Genomic DNA, 21,454 nt, shown 5'->3' with positions numbered 1-21,454 from the left:
TGTGAACCGCAGAAATCATTGAGCGGTTTTCTTCCGCCCAACGGAGAATGTAGCCTACCTCGCTCATGGCTGCGGGTTCCCCCCTGTCGGTTGATGTATGCCACTGCAGTGGCATTGTCGGACTGAATCCTGATGGGATGACCCGCCAGGAAGGGGTGGAACTGGAGAAGAGCTAACCTGATTGCCCGAATTTCTAAGATGTTGATCGGAAGGCGTCATTCCTGAAGTGACCAGCGGCCCTGAGCAGTGTGATGTAGGAACACTGCTCCCCAGCCCAGAAGCCTGGCATCTGTTGTCATAACTAGCCAATGTACTGGAAGAAAAGACTTCCTTTGATTCAGGGAGGACTTCAATGTCCACCACCTGAGAGACTGTGACTAGCTGGGGGAGAAAGAACCGACGGTCGAGGGAGGACGGGTTCCTGTCCTAAACAGCCAGGAGGGCATGCTGTAAGGGACGGAGGTGTAATTGGGCAAATGGAACCGCCTCCATAGCTGCTACCATCCTGCCGAGGACTTCATACTGAAGCGCAGAGAGTGAGTGCGAGGTTGAGAGAGCTTCTGAGCTTCCCGCTGTAAGCTTTTTGGGGGGAAGAAGCACCAACCCCTGGGACGAATCCAGTATCATTCCTAGAAAAGAAATTCGCTGAGCCGGTACTGGGGAAGATTTTTTGAAGTTTATCTTCCAACCCAGGCGAGAAAGAGAATCCATTGTGATGTTCACGGCCTCCTTGCAGGCGTGGAAAGAGGGGCCTTTGATGAGGATATCGTCTAGATACGGTAGCACCACCACACCTTGGGTGTGAAGGATAGCCACGGCGGCCGCCATGACCTTGGTGAAAACCCTGGGAGCGGTGGCGAGGCCGAAGGGCAAAGCAACGAATTGGAAGTGTTGTTCCTGAACTGCGAAGCGAAGGAACCTCTGGTGAGAGGGGAAAATTGGAATGTGGAGGTACACGTCCTGGATGTCTATACACGCCAGGAACTCGCCTTTTTCCATGGAGGTGATGACGAACGAAGCGATTCCATTCGGAACAGTCGTACCCTGACAAACTTGTTCAGCAATTTTAGGTCCAGTATGGGCTGTACTGTACCATCCTTCTTTGGAACAATGAACAGGTTTGAATAAAAACCTTGAAACCTTTCGCTCTGAGGGACCGGGATAATAACCCTGTCTTCCTTTAGAGAGCTTATGGCTTGGAAGAACTCTGATGCCTTTGTCCTGGGAGGAGAAGACAGGAAAAAACGATTTGGTGGGAGAGGAGAATTCTATCTTGTATCCGGAGGACACAAGGTCGCGGACCCATTCATCGTGAACAACCGAGAGCCACGCGTCGCTGAAGGAAAGCAGGCGGCCGCCTGCTTTGAGGGTATCCCCCGGATACCACCGGGAGTCATTGAGTGGCAGATCTGCCCGGTCTGGACCCCCTGGATCCTGACTGCCTAGGCCTGCCTCTCCATGAAGGGGAAGGTTTGTAAGAGGTCTGGGGACCTCTATCCCTACGCTGTGCCCGGTCGGGTCTGGAAGATGTGGAAGTTGAGTTGGAACGAAAAAATTGGGACAGAGTCAGCTGCTGCTGGTTCCAAAAGGGTCTCTGTTGTGGAAGAAATTTACTCTTCCCTCCAGTGGCGTCGGAAATTAATTGATCGACTTTTTCGCCAAAAAGGCGACTGCTCTGATATGGTACTGAAGTCAATGACTTTTTGGAAGCAGAATCCACACGCCAGTCCCTGAGCCATAAGGACCTCCGACTAGTGATGGCGTTTGCTGCTGCTTGAGAAGCGCAGTCAGCGGCATCCAGACACGGTCACTAAAAAATCCCCAGCTCTGGCTGAGTAGCAAGGTCTGCTACCTCGGGGGGAAGATTGGTATTCAGAACAGCTGAAGACAAGACCTCAGCCCAATGGGTCATAGCCTTAGCCACCCACGTAGCATCAAAAGATGGAAAGAGTGTGGCTGCTGAGGCTTCAAAGGCTGAACGAGCCATATTGTCGATCTGACGATCGTTGGGGTTTTTAATCGAGGCGCCCTCTGAGGAGGATAAAATAGATTTAGTAGCTAGGCGCAATACTGGAGGATCTACCGGAGGAGACTGTGACCAATCTTTTCTTAGATCAGGAGCAAAGGGATATTTTGACTCCATGGGCTTTTGCCCTGTGAAGCGTTTATCTGGACGGATCCTATGAGATTCAACGATTTCCTTAAATTCGGGATGATTGGCGAACACTCTGTGAGCCCGCTTGGTCCTCTTAAAGGACACAGCATGATCCGTTTTAGATAAAGGTTCCTCATCTAGCTTCAGGGCCTTGTTTACTGACTCAATTAGAGAGTCGAGAGTCTGCTGATCGTGTTGAAATTCCTGATCTAGGGACGTGTCAGAATCGTCCTCTGAGACAGGTTCTCTACTAGCCCCAAGGGAAGGGGAGCGAGAAATGGAACTCTCAGAACCCGATACCCGGTGATGGTCTGGGGACAAGGCATGAGTCCTTTTCCTGGAAGAGTGAGAGCTCCTTGGTAAGGTACGACCCCTAGTGTACAAGGGGTTCTGATCATCGGAAGCGTTGTCTGTAAGAGTGCCCCGGTTAGAGGAAGGGTCTCGGAACGAGTCTAACGAGGGATGCCATAGACCGGCTAAGGGAGGTAGCCCACTCAGGGGGACTGGGTTCGGTATCAGTAGCAGGTGGTTCCTGAGCAGTCACCGGTTCACAAGCTGAGCATAACGCAGTATTGTGACCCCGGGGTAGAGATACCTTACAAGAGGTACAAGCAGCAAAAAACACAGTGTGGGTTTTCCCAGACTTTTTGTTAGGCTCTAATTGAGACATAGTGTAGCCTTGAGAAGAGCGCTTACTAGCAGGGGAAGGGTTAAGCTCTGTTTCTGCAGCTTACCCAAGTCCTGTGTCTTGAGTCCCCGGGGGAGGTCAGCAATGTCCACAGAAATCGCTCCCTGAAGCTGCGATTCAAAACGCTGGAGCAGCGCTGCAGCATCAGCCTGTATGGTGTCAAAAGATGGCCGCCGAGATCAGGAAGAGAAGGCGCTTCTCGCAGAACGAGAAGCGCCAGAGAGAGTGGGCGGTGGTAACTGCCGGTGGGCGGAGTCAACGTTCCGGCCTGGAAGAGGGAAAAGCCGGGGGCTAAATTTTAAGCTTGCGGTTGTGGCCTGTAGCGCCGCTACCGCTATTTGTGCGACATGACACATGGACCCGGGCTTTAAGGTATCTGCGGACCTCCCTTATCCCAGGGACCAGGACCCCCCAGCGCCTCGGCCTCGCAGGTGTACTCACGGTAGATGCGGTGGGCCGGTGCTCAATCCACCATCGCCATAGTCAGAGAGGGGGTGGAGAGCTTCTGCCGCCTTCCATCATCCGCTATAACAGTGGTGATGCAGTGGGGGGCTGCACGGACGTCATAAACATCATGTCCGGCTATGCACCTGGCTCCAGGAGAGGTAAATGGAGGGCTATTCCATGTGGTCTCCTGCTATGGAGGGGGGGAGATCGGAACGCGAAGGAACCGTCGTCCGTAAAGTGAGCTCAGGGCTGGCATCCAACGGTGCAGGAAAGGGTACGGGGAGGGACGCTCCGCGTTCTTGCCTGTTGATGGTTCGGGGGAGATCGGAACCTAGAGAGGGTCCGTCGCCCCCATTCGCTCCGTTAAGGGGAAAATAGAATAAAAATAAAAACGGTTGGGTCTGAAAGCAGACCCAAGTGCCTCCTACAGACACTAAGCAAGAGCTGGTTCACTTGGAGCCAGCAGGAGGGTGTATACTGCAGGGGAGGAGCTATTCTTTCTGTATTACTTAGTGTCCTCCTAGTGGCAGCAGCATAACACCCATGGTCCTGTGTCCCCCAATGAGGCGTAGGAGAAATGACAAGTGCACAATCCACACTGTATTGAAGAAGTGGACCTATGGAGAATTTTAGACTGACAAGCTGCCGAGCGTGACTTTTCCCCAGGTGATGCTATGGAGCTCACAAGAATGACAACAGCATTCAGGGGTGTATGCTAAGGGGAAAGGACCATATAACAAGAGTCAAGCTGGAGCACCGGTAATGAAGGCTGTCAATCAATAGCCTTGCTATTCATCACCCACCCTTCTACCATTGCCCTGCCTGTATTTAGGAGGTGGAAAAGACCATCAAATGGAAAAAGCCATCATGCTTAGTGGAGAGCCTTAGTGTAGATGTTGCGTAGAGGTCCAGAAGCTTTAAAATAAAGGGATATTCTGATCTAATATAATTGCACGGCTCATGTGTTTGTTTTAACCAATTGTTTTCTTGTTTCTACACCTCCTTGTGAGCCGTGCACATAAAAGTCGTTCTATGCTGCGTGTCCACATTTCCTTTCTGAATCCTGCTCATACAGGTACCATACATATGACCAGGTTTTTAAATACATCAGTTAGGACGGCTCTAATACCTTGACATTTGGTAGAGCGGCTGAATATACATTTTTTGCAAAAAACGTATTAACCAAATACCCTGTGTTTTTCCATCTTTTTACTAGCACTTGCTAAACAGCAAGTGCTAGTAAAAAGATGGAAAAACACAGGGTATTTGGTTAATACGTTTTTTGCAAAAAATGTATATTCAGCCACTCTACCAAATGTCAAGGTATTAGATATTGATAGATAGATAGATATTGATATTGACTGATATTTTCTGCAACAGAGTATTTTTTGGTTTTACTGTGCCTTTTCTGTGTTTCAGGGGGTCATGGAGTTAGTGGAGTTTCTGGTATGTCTTCTTATCCTAAGTCATGTGACAAGGCCATTCAAAGAGTCAATATGAACTATTTAGGCTACAGCCAATAAGTGTTACTAAAGTTCCTGTCCTCTGAAGAGGCTACTTGCACATTAATATTCCCAGGCGAGCATTGCATTGTCAATATGTCTCCACATGGCTCTGTCTACAAGTAGGAACTTTACTCCTTATTGCAGCTAGTCATGCATGCACCCCACCACTCCATTCCAAGTTCAGCTTGGCTATCTTTGACAGTGTCAGACTTAATGAAGCAGCAGGGGCGAATGGGTGACAATCCACTCCTTTCAACTCCTTCTGGCCACCGTCTTTTCAGCCATTGATGATTGTAGAACAGAAGTCCCCAATTCTGGAAATCAATGGGGGTCCCATCATAGAGAGTCCGGTGATAACTAGGACATGAATGTTGCTGCAGATAGCTCGGTATAGAATAGGATATGAAGTGACAAGTGCCTGGAACTCATGTAAACATATATCCACAGGGGAGAAAAAACTTCCTATGAGCCTACAAAGGTGTCATATTAGAGGCATAGTAACAACATCTCCAAGGATAAATATGTTCAAACAAAATGTTAGAAGAGCAGCTCACAAAGCTAACGAAGAAAATGCCGTATGGCCCCAGGTGCATTTTCCCAAACTTCATTAGGAAGTGTGAGAAAATTAACTGCAAGTGTAAATACCCAATACATGGACAAAGGTCACATCCCACGCGTGAGCCTTATTAGCATACACACCACCTATGTGCTTCTTTTACCACAACACTTGATGTCTCACACGTGCGAGTGACTCCGGTGGTACATGTGCCAATAAGATTAATTTGAACTAGTCACATGAACCATCACTTTTCTCCATGTACTGATATACGCCCAGATAATCTCCTCATGCCTCCTCCTGACGAAGACAGGGCGAAACGCATGTTGGGCTGTAGGACATTTTCTTCATTCGCTTGGCGAGCTGCTCTTGTACATATTTGTTTGAATGTCTTTATCCCTGGGGAAATTGTTACTAGGATTATATGTTACCTTTGTAGGCTCATAAGAACTTATGTGTTTTTCCTCCCTGTAGATAAAGGTTTACATGAGTTCCAGGCACGTGTACCTATACTTGTCATTGTATATCCTCTACATCTTACCTGAGCTATCCACAGCTACAGTCATGTTATTACTGGACTCCTCATACGAATAGTGCTTATATTACTGATATATTTGGGTTTTAATTGATTTTTTTAGAATAAAGATTCTATTTTTTTATGTAGATTTAATAACCTGTTGGTTTCTATTGGATTTTTTCATGAGTAAATTCATAATATTTTAGTTTTAAAAGGTATTTCAATCTCCAAGATCCTATCCCAATATGTAGAAGGTATAATAATAATATTAGCAAATACCTCCAATTAGAAATGTAGTATAGTTCTTCTGATTCGCTATGTTGCTTACCTCATGTTCAGGGCATTCCAGTAGCTTAGGTATCCATAGTTACGATCACTCATATCGTAACAGCAAGTTAGCTGATCGTGGTCATAACCATGGATACCTAAGCTACTGCAATGAGCTGCTCATAGGGTAAGCAACATAGCGAATCAGGAGAACTATACTACATTTCTAATTGGAGGTCTTTGCTAATATTATTATTACACCTACTACAGATTGGGAGATGGGAATACCTCTTTAATGTTATTTAATAACTGTTCACAATACTGAAATGACAAGGCAGTAATATCCTATACCTCATCATCACAACTCGGAGACTTTTTCCCTTTTTTATCTTCATCTTCTTCATCATCTTCATCTGCTGGGTCATCAGTGTCGTCCTCATCGTCGTCATCAAAGTCACTATCTGTGCCCTTTCGCCTGCGTTTCCTGCCAGGTGTGGGGGTGCCCAATGATGGGTGTTCCTCTCCTCCTTCGGGGCCTGCGATGGAGTCTCGCTTTCCAGTTTTCTTTGCGTGTATTATTCTAAGCCTTTGGAGTAATTAAAAAAAACAAAAAACAGAATAAAAAAAGATCTTTAACTTTTACAAACAAAAAGTTTCTGTGTGGTTTGTTGATGCCAGATCCTAAGCAGTGTTACTTTCATTCAGCCAATGTTCAGCCCTTCCATATGCAACCATTACAATTCTATGAGTCATGAGTTGGTCATAAAATGTAAAATATTCAAACTAAAAATGTGAAATATTCAAACTAAAAATGTCAATAAGTGATTGAAAAAAATCTAGAATGAAATCAGGAGTAACTTACTTGCGAAGCTTGCCTTCAACCATCCACTTGTCTCTCCTCAGATTGGACATGTGGTCTAAACTTTTGTCAATTTCACTAAAAATAAAATCAATGATGAAATAATTATATAAAAAAAAATGATTATCAAGGAAACAGAGTAACAATGATATGCAAATGTACAAAACAGAATTAATTGCAGGGCATTTACCTAACGACACTTTTGCTACAGGCAAGTTCGTTGACTAGAAAAGCAAACACTGACGCCTTTTCTGCTGGGGTATGTGCCTGGAAGGATTTTGTCTTAAGACTTTCGGTGAGGTCGGTGTGCCCGAAATGAGCTTCCATAAAGATCTGAAGGATCTCGGATACGTTGTCACGATTGATGCCGATGTTCATCAAGTGTTCGCCCAGAGCAGTTTTAGCCTTGAAGTGGGAAAAAAAAATGTAAGACTACAACAAATACTATTTAGAATATGATTATAAATCTGAAAATTAATGTTATATTTCACAGATGGTATTTACAATGGTGAATAACGTTGATCGTTCATTGGCAGAGTATAGGCACTGGTGGTAAGGGCTGGCACAGACGTAATATTGCGAACACTTGGCCTTCTGCTCGTCTTCACCAACCATGAAAAGTTTTTTAAAAAGGAGGTGCCTAAGGTGAGCGAACCCTAAAGATTAGTGAGACTATTTCTGTTATTTAGTAGTTACTGCCAACCTAGGGTGATGAGTTGGTTAATATTAATGTCCATTTTGGACTAGGACGCTTGTGTGTTGACACCACGTTGTAATACTTTACCTTATAACCCGGTGGAACTCCGGGATCACACACGGCTGCAGATAAGAGCCTCACTAGCAAATCGAGAATCTCTCCCAGACTGTCCCCAATATTTAATAAGCCTTCTTGAAAGTTGTTCAGAGATGGGATATCGTTATGGATGTCAAAGTTCAAAACTTTTCCGAAATTTCGTAGGAACTGTACCACCATGAGGCAGTTGGAGAATGTGCTACCAGAGAGGATCAGACCCGGGATGCGCCGCAGTTCTGGCAAGGGCTAAAAAGAAGAAAACAAAAGAGGAGAAAATTAATTGAAAACATGTTACAGTAATAAGGCAAATCTGTAAAGTTGGCTCTTGAGTAACATTTCTTAAATTTGAGGGAAGATTTCACGAATCAAGTTGCAAAACGAACTCAATAGCCATCCATCTATATTTCTGCAAATTTGTGTCTAATAGGAGAAGCCAGATGTGTCTTTCACTTAATGTGACATAGCAAAAAACGTCTAGAGAATAAGGTGCTCTTACTCACTGCCCCATTTTTATTTCATCTAAAATCTGGGCAGAATCAAGAAAGGGTTGAGTTCAGGGGAGAAATCCACGCAAACATGGGGAGAACATACAAACTCTTTACAGATATTGTCCTTGGTAGGATTTTAACCCAGGAACCCAAATCAGCCGTGCTAACCATTGAGCCACTGTGCTCCCCAATGATGTTGTAAGGCAGGTTAATTGGTTGGACATTGACTTTTAGGGTATATAGTGAGACACTAGCGAGAGAGTTTTCTTTCTTTATGGGAGGGAGCGAATTCGCATGTTCTCCCATGGAGTACGGAAGAAGGACAAACCAGCTGTACTCTTGAAGTAGTGCCCGTGTTCCCCCTATGTTGGGTCATGTCGTCAATCTAACCCTGCTCTGTACTGAAGAGGGGCAAGCACCTTGAAAGAGCTGTCTTTATTTGGTGTCTGTCTGGGTCAGATATTGACTTTTAGGGCAGCTGCCATCAAACGAATGGCACTAGCGAGACAGATTAAACAAAGTTTGTAAGTTCTGTACCGAGAGTCTCCATGTGCACATACCTTTTGGTCAGCCAAACACATATCTTCAGTTGGCTTCTTAAGCTCCTTGGCCAGCTCTAGTTCTAGGCGGCGCTGTTCAAGCTTACGTTCTTTATTGAGGCGTTTCTCGTCCTGTTTTTCTTGTTTTAAACGCTCTCTCTCCTATAAAAACAATTACAGGAAAATGTAAGGCTTGGTAAATGGTTAAAATAAAATGTTTGGTGTCTCTCATGGTGAGTCTTTCTGCCCTTGACTTGTGAGGTTAGTAATTCCTGGCTAACCATAGGGTATTTAGGTATAGGGTTAGGGCAACTATTGTATCTGTGGCTTGGGTGCAGGAACACCTAGCGACATCCTTATAGTAATAATAATAATAATATGAGTCTTGTAGCTGTATAATGCCATTGTATTTGCACAGTTTGCCATATTTTACATTGCACCAACCAATAAAAAATATCCCTTTTATAATTTTATGGACTATATAGACCTATTTGGAACCACAATTTTTCATTTACGGTAATTATCGATCATCTTTTGCGAAGCTATGAATCCCATTACTGTATTTTGCTTTCTTCTCTCTCAAATATCATGCCCAAACTACTGTTTTAGCTACCTAGTTCGTGTTCTTTTAGAAGCTGCTTTGAACTGCTGCTCTAGCAACAATCTGTCCTCCAACACTATTTACAAACACTTTCCTTGCGTGACCTTCTCTGCTAACCTCCAACATGTTTCGATATCCAGAGTGTTTGTACTAGCGTTTTGTTTCTAGTTTCTTGCTAAACCAGCATTTTAAAGCAGTTTCCAAATGAACATGAACTCGTCAGATAAAACAGCACTCTCAAAATGGTATCAGAGAGAGGAAAGCAAAAAAAAGATAATAGAGTATATTACAAAGATTAATAACTTTGCAAAAGCAGATTCGTAATTAAATTAAAAAAAAGTTTAATTACTTTTTAAAGAATTAATTTCATGATAAGTGATGGTTCCTTCATTCTTTTAACATGCAGGTTAACAAAGGATGGACACCATCGATCATAATGCTGTGGCTTATCATAAAATTACAATCAAATTTGTGATTTTAGAGAATTTTTTCTGTAAGCCTTTTTTTGCGCACTCTCTTGTGGATGTATTTTTCTATAAATACTATGGCTTATCATAGTAAGCACCACAGCAGTAAAACATTAAAAAATTGGAACATACCTATAACTTCTATGTCTGGCACCTCCACCTACCTCTGCCTTTTTACGAGCTTCCACAGCCTTCAGGAGCATTATGTGCTGTCTTCTCCTCTCTCGTTCCTGGTAAGACAAATTCAAGAATCGGATACAGAAAGCCAAATTCATCATTGGAGAAAATAAAAAAATAAAATAAAAAATACACAGGGCATTTGGTGAACAATGAAGCTGAGAATTGCAGATTTAGCACTGACACTAGTCACATTGAATGCTATAAATACAAGGCACATAAGGTCAAGTTGTGCACGTTTTAGTCAAGGTTTAGAAAGCGGGTACACAATCATAAGCGGTAAAAGTAAAGCAATGAAAAATGAAGACGGTGTAAAAAAAAAATAAAAATAAAAAAATTGCACAAAGTATACTCATGGAGAGTTGCAGCATGATGTTCCATTGTAAGGTTACGAACAGCTTATATATTCCTTCTGAAATGGGATGGTTACTTCATAGCTGTGATAAAGGGTAATTGCACCTCTAAACAGCACTTTACTCTTTATGTATAAATATGATCTACATGAAGATATAAGTGGCTCTGTAACTGCTTTACATAAATTACAGTCCAGAGCTGAATTCATAGTTCTGCTGGTTGTCAGACACATCCTTAGCATTTCAACTATACGCTGTTTCCCATTAGTCAAGAAACTAAATCATATAACTGTGCTGGGAATGCCTGAAGATTTCAGCTCTGAAGGACTGTTAATGCAGCTCTGGAATATAATACAGATTAATGGAATGTATTTACAAAGTCACTCAACTTTTTTTCATAGGATTATTGCTTTTTGGTATTCAAAGATGGGCTCATCGGTTTAATTGCCTAAATTGGGGTTAAAAGCTAAATTTTTCGGGCTGGTTTGAAGAAATATGCTCAAAAACTGCATAGATAAGATGATGGGGGGGTGGGGGAGAGAGAGTTTCACGTCCCCACTTGTACAATGCAGACCAGTCAGCAGAATACAGGCAGTAGTCTATAGCAGGTACATGAACACTCTGCTGATATCTAATAATAATAATAATATTAGAGAACGGTCTTTTGTGTGTATACAAACATGAGGTCTGTTTATGGAGAATATACACATGCATGAATGTAAAAATAAAAGGATTATCCAAATGACGCTCCTTTGATGCACTGCATAAAGTTGGTAACGCTGCACCTTGCAGGGAGGGATTCTTTTTACTGTATGCATGCCTTTTAATAAATACGTCTGGCGCAAAAAATCGCTAATTTAAAGAGGAAATTTTATTTTTTTAAATTTATATTTTTTTTATATAGCAATGTGGATCATCTAAATATGTTAAGTACAGCCTTGGGATCAGCAGTGTGACATGTATTAGTCTATCCTGGGTTAATTAGCGGATGTATGCAATGCTCTGCACTGTTAAGCCATGCAGGGGGGAGATGTCATATGACAGCAGCCAGTGCTACACTTTATGCATTGCTAGGACAACCATATCACAACCAAAAATAAATAAAAATAAAATAATAAAAATCACGATGCGGTGTTAAGACGTACAAAAATAAACATACCCATACCATATCTAGTCTATGCCTCTCCAACTCCTGGTAGAAAGAGTTGGCACATCATTATGAAACAGAAATAAATGCAGATTACAAAATAACCATTTGTGAATAATAATAATAATAATATAATAATAATAATAATTAACAAAAAAAAAAAGTTTAATTACCCCCAGAAGCACCCGTAACCAAAGCAAGGCAGGTAATACGTAAGCAGGAAATACGGTGCAATTATCATACGGATTGTGGGGTATTCCATTATAGCAAGGAATAGCAATATAATATGTATCCGTCAACATACAGAACAATGGGTACTGGTATCACCGAGGTATAAAGAAAGTGAGGCTCATTTAAGAAAATCAGTGGAAAAGAAAATATGATACAAAGCATCCAATCAGATTAGTTTGTTTTCATCCGAAATGTTTTCTTTTCCACTTATTTTCATAAATAAGAGTCATGTGACGCAGTGATGTCATTACTTTATCAACGTGTTTCACAAAAATGACAGCAAGTGATACAATTTTATGTCATTAATATATGTATGTATTTAAAAGGTACTAGTTATAGAAAAATACAAACCTGGTGCTTCAAGAGAACGGCCTGCTGACGTCGCATTTCCTTCTCCTTTAAAAAAAACACAAATATTTAATGTTAGTAGGAAAAGAATAGTATAAAGAATTACTAATTATAACTAAGTAAAGGCAAAAATAATTGTACCTCCCTTCCGAAAGTAATTCATACATCACAGACTGCATGTTTCTAAACTCTCCTACTGACTACAAGAAAGTCTATTAATATTCTGCTTATAAATAAAAACTGATTTTTGGGGGGGATTGAACAAAATGTTGAAAAAAAAAAACTTAACATGCTTTTGGAAGAGTCAAGAAACAGTGGCGACTACAAGTACCACCTTAAAATAAAGGAAACTATGGTCATTGCAACAGTAAAACTTCAGTTGTTGTTCCACAAGCTAGCCAGCAGATGGCAGAGCAGAGCAGTACCTTACAAGAATTGTGTAACAGCAGTGGTATGGGAAAGTTTCCTTCGTTTTTTGCATAGGACTGCACAAATACCTACTGAGTTATGTTATCACAGCAAACAAGTACCGTAAATGGCAGAGCGGAGTCTCTAAACATCAACATTTGCATGTCTACTTGGACTTAATACTTCCTTAAATGTGGCCAAAATTTGGACTTTCTCTTTTTTATTCTCTGAAAATCACTTTATCTGATTTTCATATATGGTAGTACCAAATTATAGTTAAAGAAATAAATACTTTTCCTCCACTTAACGCCTAGGAATTTTTCTTGTTTTTTTTTTTTTTTTTTCCAAGAGCCGTATTTTTTTTTATTTTTTTTATTAACTTGGCCATATTATATGTTTTGTTTTTTTTTGTTAGTAGGATGGCACCATTCATTTCACCATATAATGCACTGAAAAACGTGGCGTGAAAAAGATTAAAAAAACGCAATTCCACCATTGTGTTTTGGGTTTTGCTTTTTGGGGTTCATTTTGACCTCGCAAATAATTCTTCTGGTCAGTCTGATTACAGCGAGACCAAATGTGTAGTTTTTATTATATATCTTAATGGGAAAAGAAAAACAGAATTAACAAAAAAAAAAAAAAAATGGTTTCTGTTGTCATTTTCTAAGACTTGTACCTTATTTTACCATTGTTGGGGCTGTGTGCAGGCTTGTTTTTGTGTGTCTAGCTGTAGTTTTTATTGGTTCCATATGACATTTTGAGCACTTTTATTGCATTTTTTGAGGGAAATGCAGCAGCTAAAAGATGGCATTTCTGGAGCTTAAACTATTTTTTTTCTATCTGGCGTTTAACATACGAGGTAATAATTATATAATTATATATAATAATTATATAATAATTTCAACTCTATGATCGGACATTTATGGACAAGCCAATACCAAATATGTTTGTTTTTGCATATTTTTTATTTATTTTTTACTTTTCTATTTTTTTCAATTTTTTTTTTAACATTTTAATTCATTTTTACTTTTACTTGTATCCCCCCTCCCCAGGAATTTGGACCTGTGATCATTTCATTGCTTGTACAGTATGATATTATACTTTCCAATAAGTGTTCCAAGATGGCACAATCGGGGCCTTCAGTAGTGACCCAGCTGCCATAGCAACCCATAGACTCCTTGTGGGGGGTCAGCAAGAAGTGATGTAATTATTACACCACTCGATCATTCCATTTAAATGCGCTGTCAGAGATTGATTGCAGCATATAAATGGTTAACAGCAGCGATTGGCACTAGCTCCTAAACCTGCTCTCCACCTGACAAAGTCTACTAGTATGCCCTACGTCAGGAAAGGGTTAATCAATGTCGTTTTTCAGCATTTCTGTGTGTGCACGAGTGTCTTATTTATGGTGGATTTCAGGAGTTCGGTGCCATGTGAAATCCGCATCCTATTCATGTGTTTGGCATTTATGTAACTTCATAGACAGGCGTGGTAGAATTTCCAAGCAGAAAAAAATCTGAAAGAATAAGTCACATCCCATCAATTCTTGCAAATTCTGTGCAGAATTAAAGACTGGACTGATATGCATTATGCCCACATCAATTCTTAAAGAAGATTTTAGATATATCGAGCAAATTATTGTGGAGAAATGAAAGTAACTCCAGATAACACACAAGAATGTGCGGTATAGTTGCAGTTTTTATTGAAGTCTACGCGTTTCGAAGTGTGACACACCTGACAGCTTGTTCTCAAAAGTCACCAGGAATGACAGAAAGGTATCAGAACACAAGAAAAATCTGTGTTGCTGCGTATGAAGATTATCTAGGCCGGATTACATTATAGCAAAATCTCAGCTGTGAGAAGTACGAGGTATGTACTGGCTTCCAATCACAAGCGAACCTGTTCATTAAAAACAGACAGTGATCTTGGGGAACTGAAACCTAAGGCTATGTTCACACGCTGCGGATTTTGCTGCGGATCCGCAGCATTTCCGCAGCTGCGGGTCCACAGCAGTTTCCCATGCATTTACAGTACAATGTAAACCTATGGTAAACGCAATCCGCTGTGCCCATGCTGCGGAAAAAAACGCGCGTAAACGCAGTGGTTTACATTCCGCAGCATGTCAATTCTTTGTGCGGAATCCGCAGTGGTTTTACACCTGCTCCATAATAGGAATCCGCAGTTGTAAAACCGCAGTGGAATCCGCACAAAAACCGCGGTAAATCCGCAATAAATTTGCAGGAAAAACACTGTTTTTGCCCTGCAGATTTATCAAATCCGCTGCGGAAAAATCCGCAGTGGACCATTCTACGTGTGTACATACCCTAAAGCTCATGAGACCATTGCAGAACCTTGTAAATATGGCCCATCTAAGGATATGCGCACATGGCGATTTTGTTTAGGTGGAAACCGCTCAAAAGAAGCGCTTTGTTCAGGCTTTTGAAAGTCTTTTAACCACTTCAGGTTCCAAAGACCCCAAGCGGCTCAAAGAAATGAGAAGTCAATGGGGCGCCAGAGTTTATTTTTTTAGTGTTTTTGCATTAAAAATCACTAGTGGTTTCTTTATTGTTGAACAATGTAAAAAGGAAAAAAAAGAGACCACAAAAAAACAAACAAACTGGAAAAGTGTTTACAAACCTCAGTAAAAATTAGTTGAAAAAAGGATCAGGAAATTACCCCAAAAAAGCCTCTATTAATAAAGATGCTTTAGGAAAAAAATGCTGGCGTTTCCTGAAGCGTCTTCTTGAAAAACTTGGGGTATTCGTCCACCTGGAAACATGCACATACAAGTGCTTCTCACAAAATTAGAATATCACCAAAAAGTTAATTTATTTCAGTTCTTCAATACAAAAAGTGAAACTCATATAGAGAGTCATTGAGAACAGAGTGATCTATTTCAAGTGTTTATTTATGTTAATGTTGATGATTATGGCTTACAGTCAATGAAAACCCAAAAGTCATTATCTCAGTAAATTAGAATAATTAACAAAAAACATCTGTAAAGGCTTCCTAAGGGTTTAAAAAGGCCCCGTCTCACTAAGCGATTTACCAACGATCACGACCAGCGATACGACCTGGCCGTGATCGTTGGTAAGTCGCTGTGTGGTCGCTGGGGAGCTGTCACACAGACCGCTCTCCCCAGCGACCAACGATCAGGGGAACAACTTCGGCATCGTTGAAACTGTCTTCAACGATGCCGAAGTCCCCCTGCAGCACCCGGGTAACCAGGGTAAACATCGGGTTACTAAGCGCAGGGCCGCGCTTAGTAACCCGATGTTTACCCTGGTTACCAAAAAAAACAAACAGTACATACTCGCCTTTCGGTGTCCAGGTCCCTTGCCGTCTGCTTCCTGCTCTGACTGAGATCCGGCCGTACAGTGAGAGCAGAGCGCAGCAGTGACGTCACTGCTGTGCTCTCACTTCTCACTGTACGGCCGGCAGTCAGTGAGAGCAGGAAGCAGACGGCAAGGGACCTGACGGACATCAGAAGGCGAGTATGTAGTTTTTTTTTTTTTTACATTTACGCTGGTAACCAGGGTAAACATCGGGTTACTAAGCGCGGCCCTGCGCTTAGTAACCCGATGTTTACCCTGGTTACCAGTGAAGACATCGCTGGATCGGTGTCACACACACCGATTCAGCGATGTCAGCGGGACCTCAACGACCGAAAAAAGGTCCAGGCCATTCCGACACGACCAGCGATCTCGCAGCAGGGGCCTGATCGCTGGTACGTGTCACACATAGCGAGATCGCTATGGAGGTCGCTGTTGCGTCACAAAACTTGTGACTCAGCAGCGATCTCGCTAGCGATCTCGCTATGTGAGACGGGGCCTTTAGTCTGTTTCAGTGGGCTCCACAATCATGGGGAAGACTGCTGACTTGACAGATGTCTAGAAGGCAGTCATCGCCACACTCCACAAGGAGGGTAAACCACAAAAGGTCATTGCTAAGGAAGATGAAAGAAAACGATTTGCGGTCTCTGGGGAGCGCTGAGGACAAGGCCAGAGGAGTGAATTAATTAAATTAGCAGTAACTCCGTAGCAGCTCCAGCCGTGAGCTCTCTGAGAGGGAAGGAACTTACAGATGCTGTGAATTGTGGTCAAAGGAGCTCTGGAAAGTATCGCAGGGGATTATTTCTTTATTCCACAATGCGTTTCGACAGCCACAACCGTCTTCATCAGGTGCTAAAGAAGCTGGCTGTTCACAGAGTGCTGTGTCCAAGTATATTAATGGACAGTTAAGTGGAAGGAAAAAGTCTGGTAGAAAAAGGTGCAGAAGCAACCGGGATAACCGCAGCTTTGGAAGAATTAAGAAAAGGCCATTCAAAAATTTGTTGGAGATTCACAAGGAGTGGACTGCTGCTGGAGTCATTGCTTCAAGAGCCACCACACACAGACGTATCCAGGACATGGGCTACAAGTGTCACATTCCTTGTGTCAATCCACTCATGACCAGTAGACACCACCAGAAGCGTCTTACCTGGGCCAAGGAGAAAAAGAACTGGACCGTTGTCAGTGGTCCAAGGTGTTGTTTTCAGATGAAAGTACATTTTGCATTTCATTTGGAAATCAAGGTCCCAGAGTCTGGAGGAAGAGTGGAGAGGCCACAATCTAACCTGGTGGAGGTCTAGTGTGAAGTTTCCACAATCAGTGATGGTTTGGGGAGCCATGTCATCTGCTGGTGTAGGTCCACTGTGTTATCAAGACCAAAGTCAGCGCAGCCGTCTACCAGGAAATTTTAGAGCACTTCATACTTCCCTCTGCCGACAAGCTTTTTGGAGATGGAAATGTCATTCTCCAGCAGGACTTGGCCCCTGTCCACACTGCCAAAAGTACCAATACCTGGTTTACAAACAACAGTATCACTGGGCTTGATTGGCCAGAATACTCGCCTGACCTTAACCCCATAGAGAATCTATGGAGTATTGTCAAGAGGAAGATGAGAGACACCAGACCCAACAATGCATATAGGCTGAAGGCTGCTATCAAAGCAACCTGGGCTTCCATAAGACCTCAGCAGTGCCACAGGCTGATCGCCTCCATGTCACGTTACATTGATGCAGTAATTGATGCAAAAGGATCCCCGACCAAGTATTGAGTACATTTACTGAACATACATTTCAGTAGGCCAACATTTCGGATTTTAAAATAATTTTTTAAGCTGGTGTTATAAAGTATTCTAATTTACTGAGATAATGACTTTTGGGTTTTCATTGGCTGTAATCCACAATCATCAACATTAACAGAAATAAACACTTGAAATAGATCACTCTGTAATGACTCTATATAATATACGAGTTTCACATTTTGTATTGAAGAACTGAAATAAATGAACTTTTTGATGCTATTTAAATTTTACGAGAAGCACTTGTACCTTACAGCAGTTTTACCACAAAAGACATTTATGGTTTACCTATGGGATATGTAATGTAGGATCCAACCTCTGGCTCCCCCGCATATTAGAAGAACGGTGGCCCCTTGAGCCCCCGTTTCACCTGGTGAGCCAACACTACATGCTGATGGAAATATAGATTAAGCTTTCGGCTGATTTTAGTATTTGGGAAATGGCCAAACCAGCCTCCTAGACAGGCAGATCAGGGGAAAAAGGGACCCCATTTTACAGACAGGATAATACCTATACAAAATGTGGGCATAATACTGGACAACTTCTCTACGTCTTCTCTACCAAGTGCAAATGTGTCCAGTAAAATGCAAAATCACGCAATGTACTTATATTCATAAAATTCCATTATTGATCCGCAATTCAATGTGGTCAGATTCCTTTTTGGAAAACAAATGGGGTCCACAGATATACATAACAAACTCATCCAGATCCTTACATTTCCCATTTGACTTGGCCATCATTATATGATATGTTATCTTTGGTTACAGGTCTGTTTACATGGGCAGATAATTCGTCCTTAACCACCGGCGATCAAAATATGGCACGTAGGTTGGCACTCATCTCTGACCAGTGAGAAGTTTTATGCCCACGTACCAGATGTAACCAATGACAAACAAGTGTTGACTCATTTGTCATTCTGGCAGGACTACATGGTAAGAAACATTATTGGGAGAATATTACCCCGTGTAAATGGACATAGGGGGTAACACGACCCGAGACAGGAGCTTGATGTGGTGGCATCTGGATCTACATCTTCATTTACCACTGAATAATGCACTTATATGAATAATCCAGGGGCCCCATAGCAAAAGTCTCAATTGGGCCCAAACTGCCATGAAAACAACCAATTGGGTTCCCACTATCACATCTTGGGGGCTCAATGTTGGTGGCAAAGGGGGCCCTCCTCCGTCTAACCCCTTAAATGCTGTGGTGAACATCGACAGCATATAAGAGGTTAAACTGCTGCAATCAAAGCTAGCCCCAATCACAGCAGTTAGCCGCAGGCGTAAAATATCCGGCACCCGTCAGCTAAGGTGCGGATCAACTCCTCCCTACTACTGATGAGCATATACAATGGATGTCAGGAGAAGAGGGCAGACACTGGTCAGGGACTGGGTGATTCAACACCGGGCCCACAACTCAAGTGCTGCACAGTAGCTGCGTGGTCTGCCACCACTGTTAGCAATAAATTTCATTACTTCTAGTTTCTTCATCAACAACAGACTAACTGCATGTCCCATAAATGTATAATCGTTGGCGGTTATATTCCTATTATTGAGTATAATTGGTGCAGGGTGCTCACCCTAGTGGTGACTTAGGATAGACAGAATTCTATCAATGAAGACTGATTCAAGCTTTAAAGAGTAAACATTTTAATCTTATTTCATAAATCAATAGTACTCATGAAACAGAAAATTCCACTTATTTCTCCTCCTGGGTTAATCTTTCTCTCAATTCAAGGGGAAAATCTGAAATGACATGACAGTTGGTACTAATAAGACTCTATGGATAGGGGGACAGATGAGGAGGAGGTAGAGGCAGAAACAGACATTCTGCTGTACGTTCTCCTGAAACAACAGTTGCAGTTCCCCATATAACTTTATTAGCACTAACTGTCATTACCTATCACAGTTATGGGGAAGTCTGTTTTCACTGAACACAGATTTTACCCCTGAATTGAAAATTTTGATAATGAAAGATCAGTCCAGGAGGAGAACGAAGGTGATTTCTTTTATTAGATATATACAAATATATACATATATACAAAAGTTTCGTATTTTGAAGTGTACACTGATTTATGAAGGAAGACGAATTAAAACCACGGTTGCTCTGTTAAGGAAGCTGGAGATTTGGTGCATTGTGTCTACAAAAAAAAAATGGAGTTCCAAAGTCTAGACAGATATGAAACTAATCAGCGGAAGATTTTTGGTGAGCAAAGCTGTACATTTTTTTAAAGCAAATCTGTCCTGTCAGCAGGATTTTGCTAAGTAAACTACAGACGGTGTCAGGTTGGCAGTGTTAAACTGATTAAAATGGGGTGAGGAAATCCATCTTGTGGTTCTTGTGAAATCAATGTTATAAGTTTAGAAACCAAGGAAAGACCCTCCCAAACATGTTCTTCATCATAGAGAAGGACAGACTGTTTGTGCCTCGGGGTGGCCTGTGGGCAGGTCTTTCCTTGGTTTCTCTGGCTTAGAGCAGGAAGATAAGAATCTGCCCACAGGCCGCCCCAGAGCATCTCATTAACTGAAAAAAATCTTACACTGATTACACAAGAACCACAAGACAGATTTTTTCATCCCAGGTATATTTTAATCAGTATAACAGCACCAATCTGGCAATGCCTGTAGTTTACTTAGCAAAGTTCTGCCGACAGGTTCGCTTTTAGTATCCTTGTGATCCCCCTTCATAGTACAATTTGACTCTGTGGCCCTTGTGCCCCCCTGCTCAAGATTCTAGCAAAAGCATGTCACTCAGTCTAAATGCCCTAACCAAAGCAAGTCAGACAGAAAACGGTGGCAAATGATGCTCTTATCTAAACTAACCTTTATTCGTTTCTCGGCCTCCAATATTTTGGCATTTGCTGCGTCTTCTTTCTTTTTCTTTTTAGCCTGTGCATGCAAAACAGGTCTCAAGGTCATGCAACAGCACAACTACAATCTGAACACTTTATCAGATGCTAGAGAAAGCCTCACGTCCTACTGGGTGACGGCACAATACAGGACACAATGGAGCCATACGTCTCCTGCATACTAATGCTTATAGTCCTCCTGCCAATTAAATAATGGGTGCGCGGTTTAAGGTTGAACACCCTTCATCCTAACACTCTGGCACTGGCTCCTCTTCCTAAATCAAATATGAAACATTATGGGGTTAGAGAATAATGTTGTCTCTATGACATAACCGGGTCTCGGCATTGTTGTTAATGTGCAATCACCCATAATAAATAGCTTATACCAATTTCATCCTAATTTAATCATGTCTGTGTATATTTCCCCCTTTTCCTACTTACATAGCACTGCACTGAAATGTATGGAGACCATGCCGCTATCTGCTAAACTGTTATTTCTTCACATCACAAAAACAGGAAGTAAAATGAACCCTATACACTACTTCTGATTTGTACCAGGAACCCCTAGACTTACCCGATTTATTAATTTTAAACCCCTTACTGCCCATGGACAGGACGGTAAACCTTGGAAGCTGTACTCTTCCCACCCATAGGAATGAAGATGGCGGCAGTCACTTTTGTTTCACATCCTCTTCTGCACATGTACAAATATCTCATCTTCTTGTATCTGCGCCTGTGCAGAAGTGGACTCATACATGGGCAGCAGGGGGGCTTGAGATAATGAACTGGGGTAATATAAAGTACTTAGCAACATTTATAAAGCAAAATTTAGGATATTTAAAGCGAATCTGGAGGATTTTGCCATTTAGTTTTCATCACAACCCCTGATGAAGCTTGATGCGAAACGCGCATCGGGTGCGTTTTCTTTGATAC

At 42.1% G+C, this 21,454-nt stretch overlaps 1 protein-coding gene across 21 annotated transcripts in view; it reads right to left on the bottom strand.

The window, feature by feature from the left end:
- The window catches only part of BAZ2B (bromodomain adjacent to zinc finger domain 2B), a 330,703-nt gene that overhangs the window by 18,299 nt on the left and 290,950 nt on the right, over positions 1-21,454 (bottom strand). For 13 of the 21 annotated variants that reach the window (XM_077272878.1, XM_077272883.1, XM_077272877.1 and 10 more), the window contains 9 exons: positions 20,496-20,561; positions 12,142-12,186; positions 11,572-11,604; positions 10,047-10,112; positions 8,836-8,976; positions 7,779-8,033; positions 7,185-7,399; positions 6,998-7,072; positions 6,487-6,721 (listed from right to left, as the gene is read on the bottom strand). In XM_077272878.1, the coding sequence (XP_077128993.1) occupies positions 6,487-6,721; positions 6,998-7,072; positions 7,185-7,399; positions 7,779-8,033; positions 8,836-8,976; positions 10,047-10,112; positions 11,572-11,604; positions 12,142-12,186; positions 20,496-20,561 (1,131 nt within the window). The remainder of the gene's footprint in view (positions 1-6,486; positions 6,722-6,997; positions 7,073-7,184; positions 7,400-7,778; positions 8,034-8,835; positions 8,977-10,046; positions 10,113-11,571; positions 11,605-12,141; positions 12,187-20,495; positions 20,562-21,454) is intronic. The other 8 variants (XM_077272875.1, XM_077272884.1, XM_077272888.1 and 5 more) reach the window with 4 other exon arrangements.

Source organism: Ranitomeya variabilis, chromosome 7, assembly GCF_051348905.1.
Source record: "Ranitomeya variabilis isolate aRanVar5 chromosome 7, aRanVar5.hap1, whole genome shotgun sequence".
NCBI classification, from domain to species: Eukaryota; Metazoa; Chordata; class Amphibia; order Anura; family Dendrobatidae; genus Ranitomeya; species Ranitomeya variabilis.
This window is presented reverse-complemented; position numbering and strand designations above follow the sequence as displayed.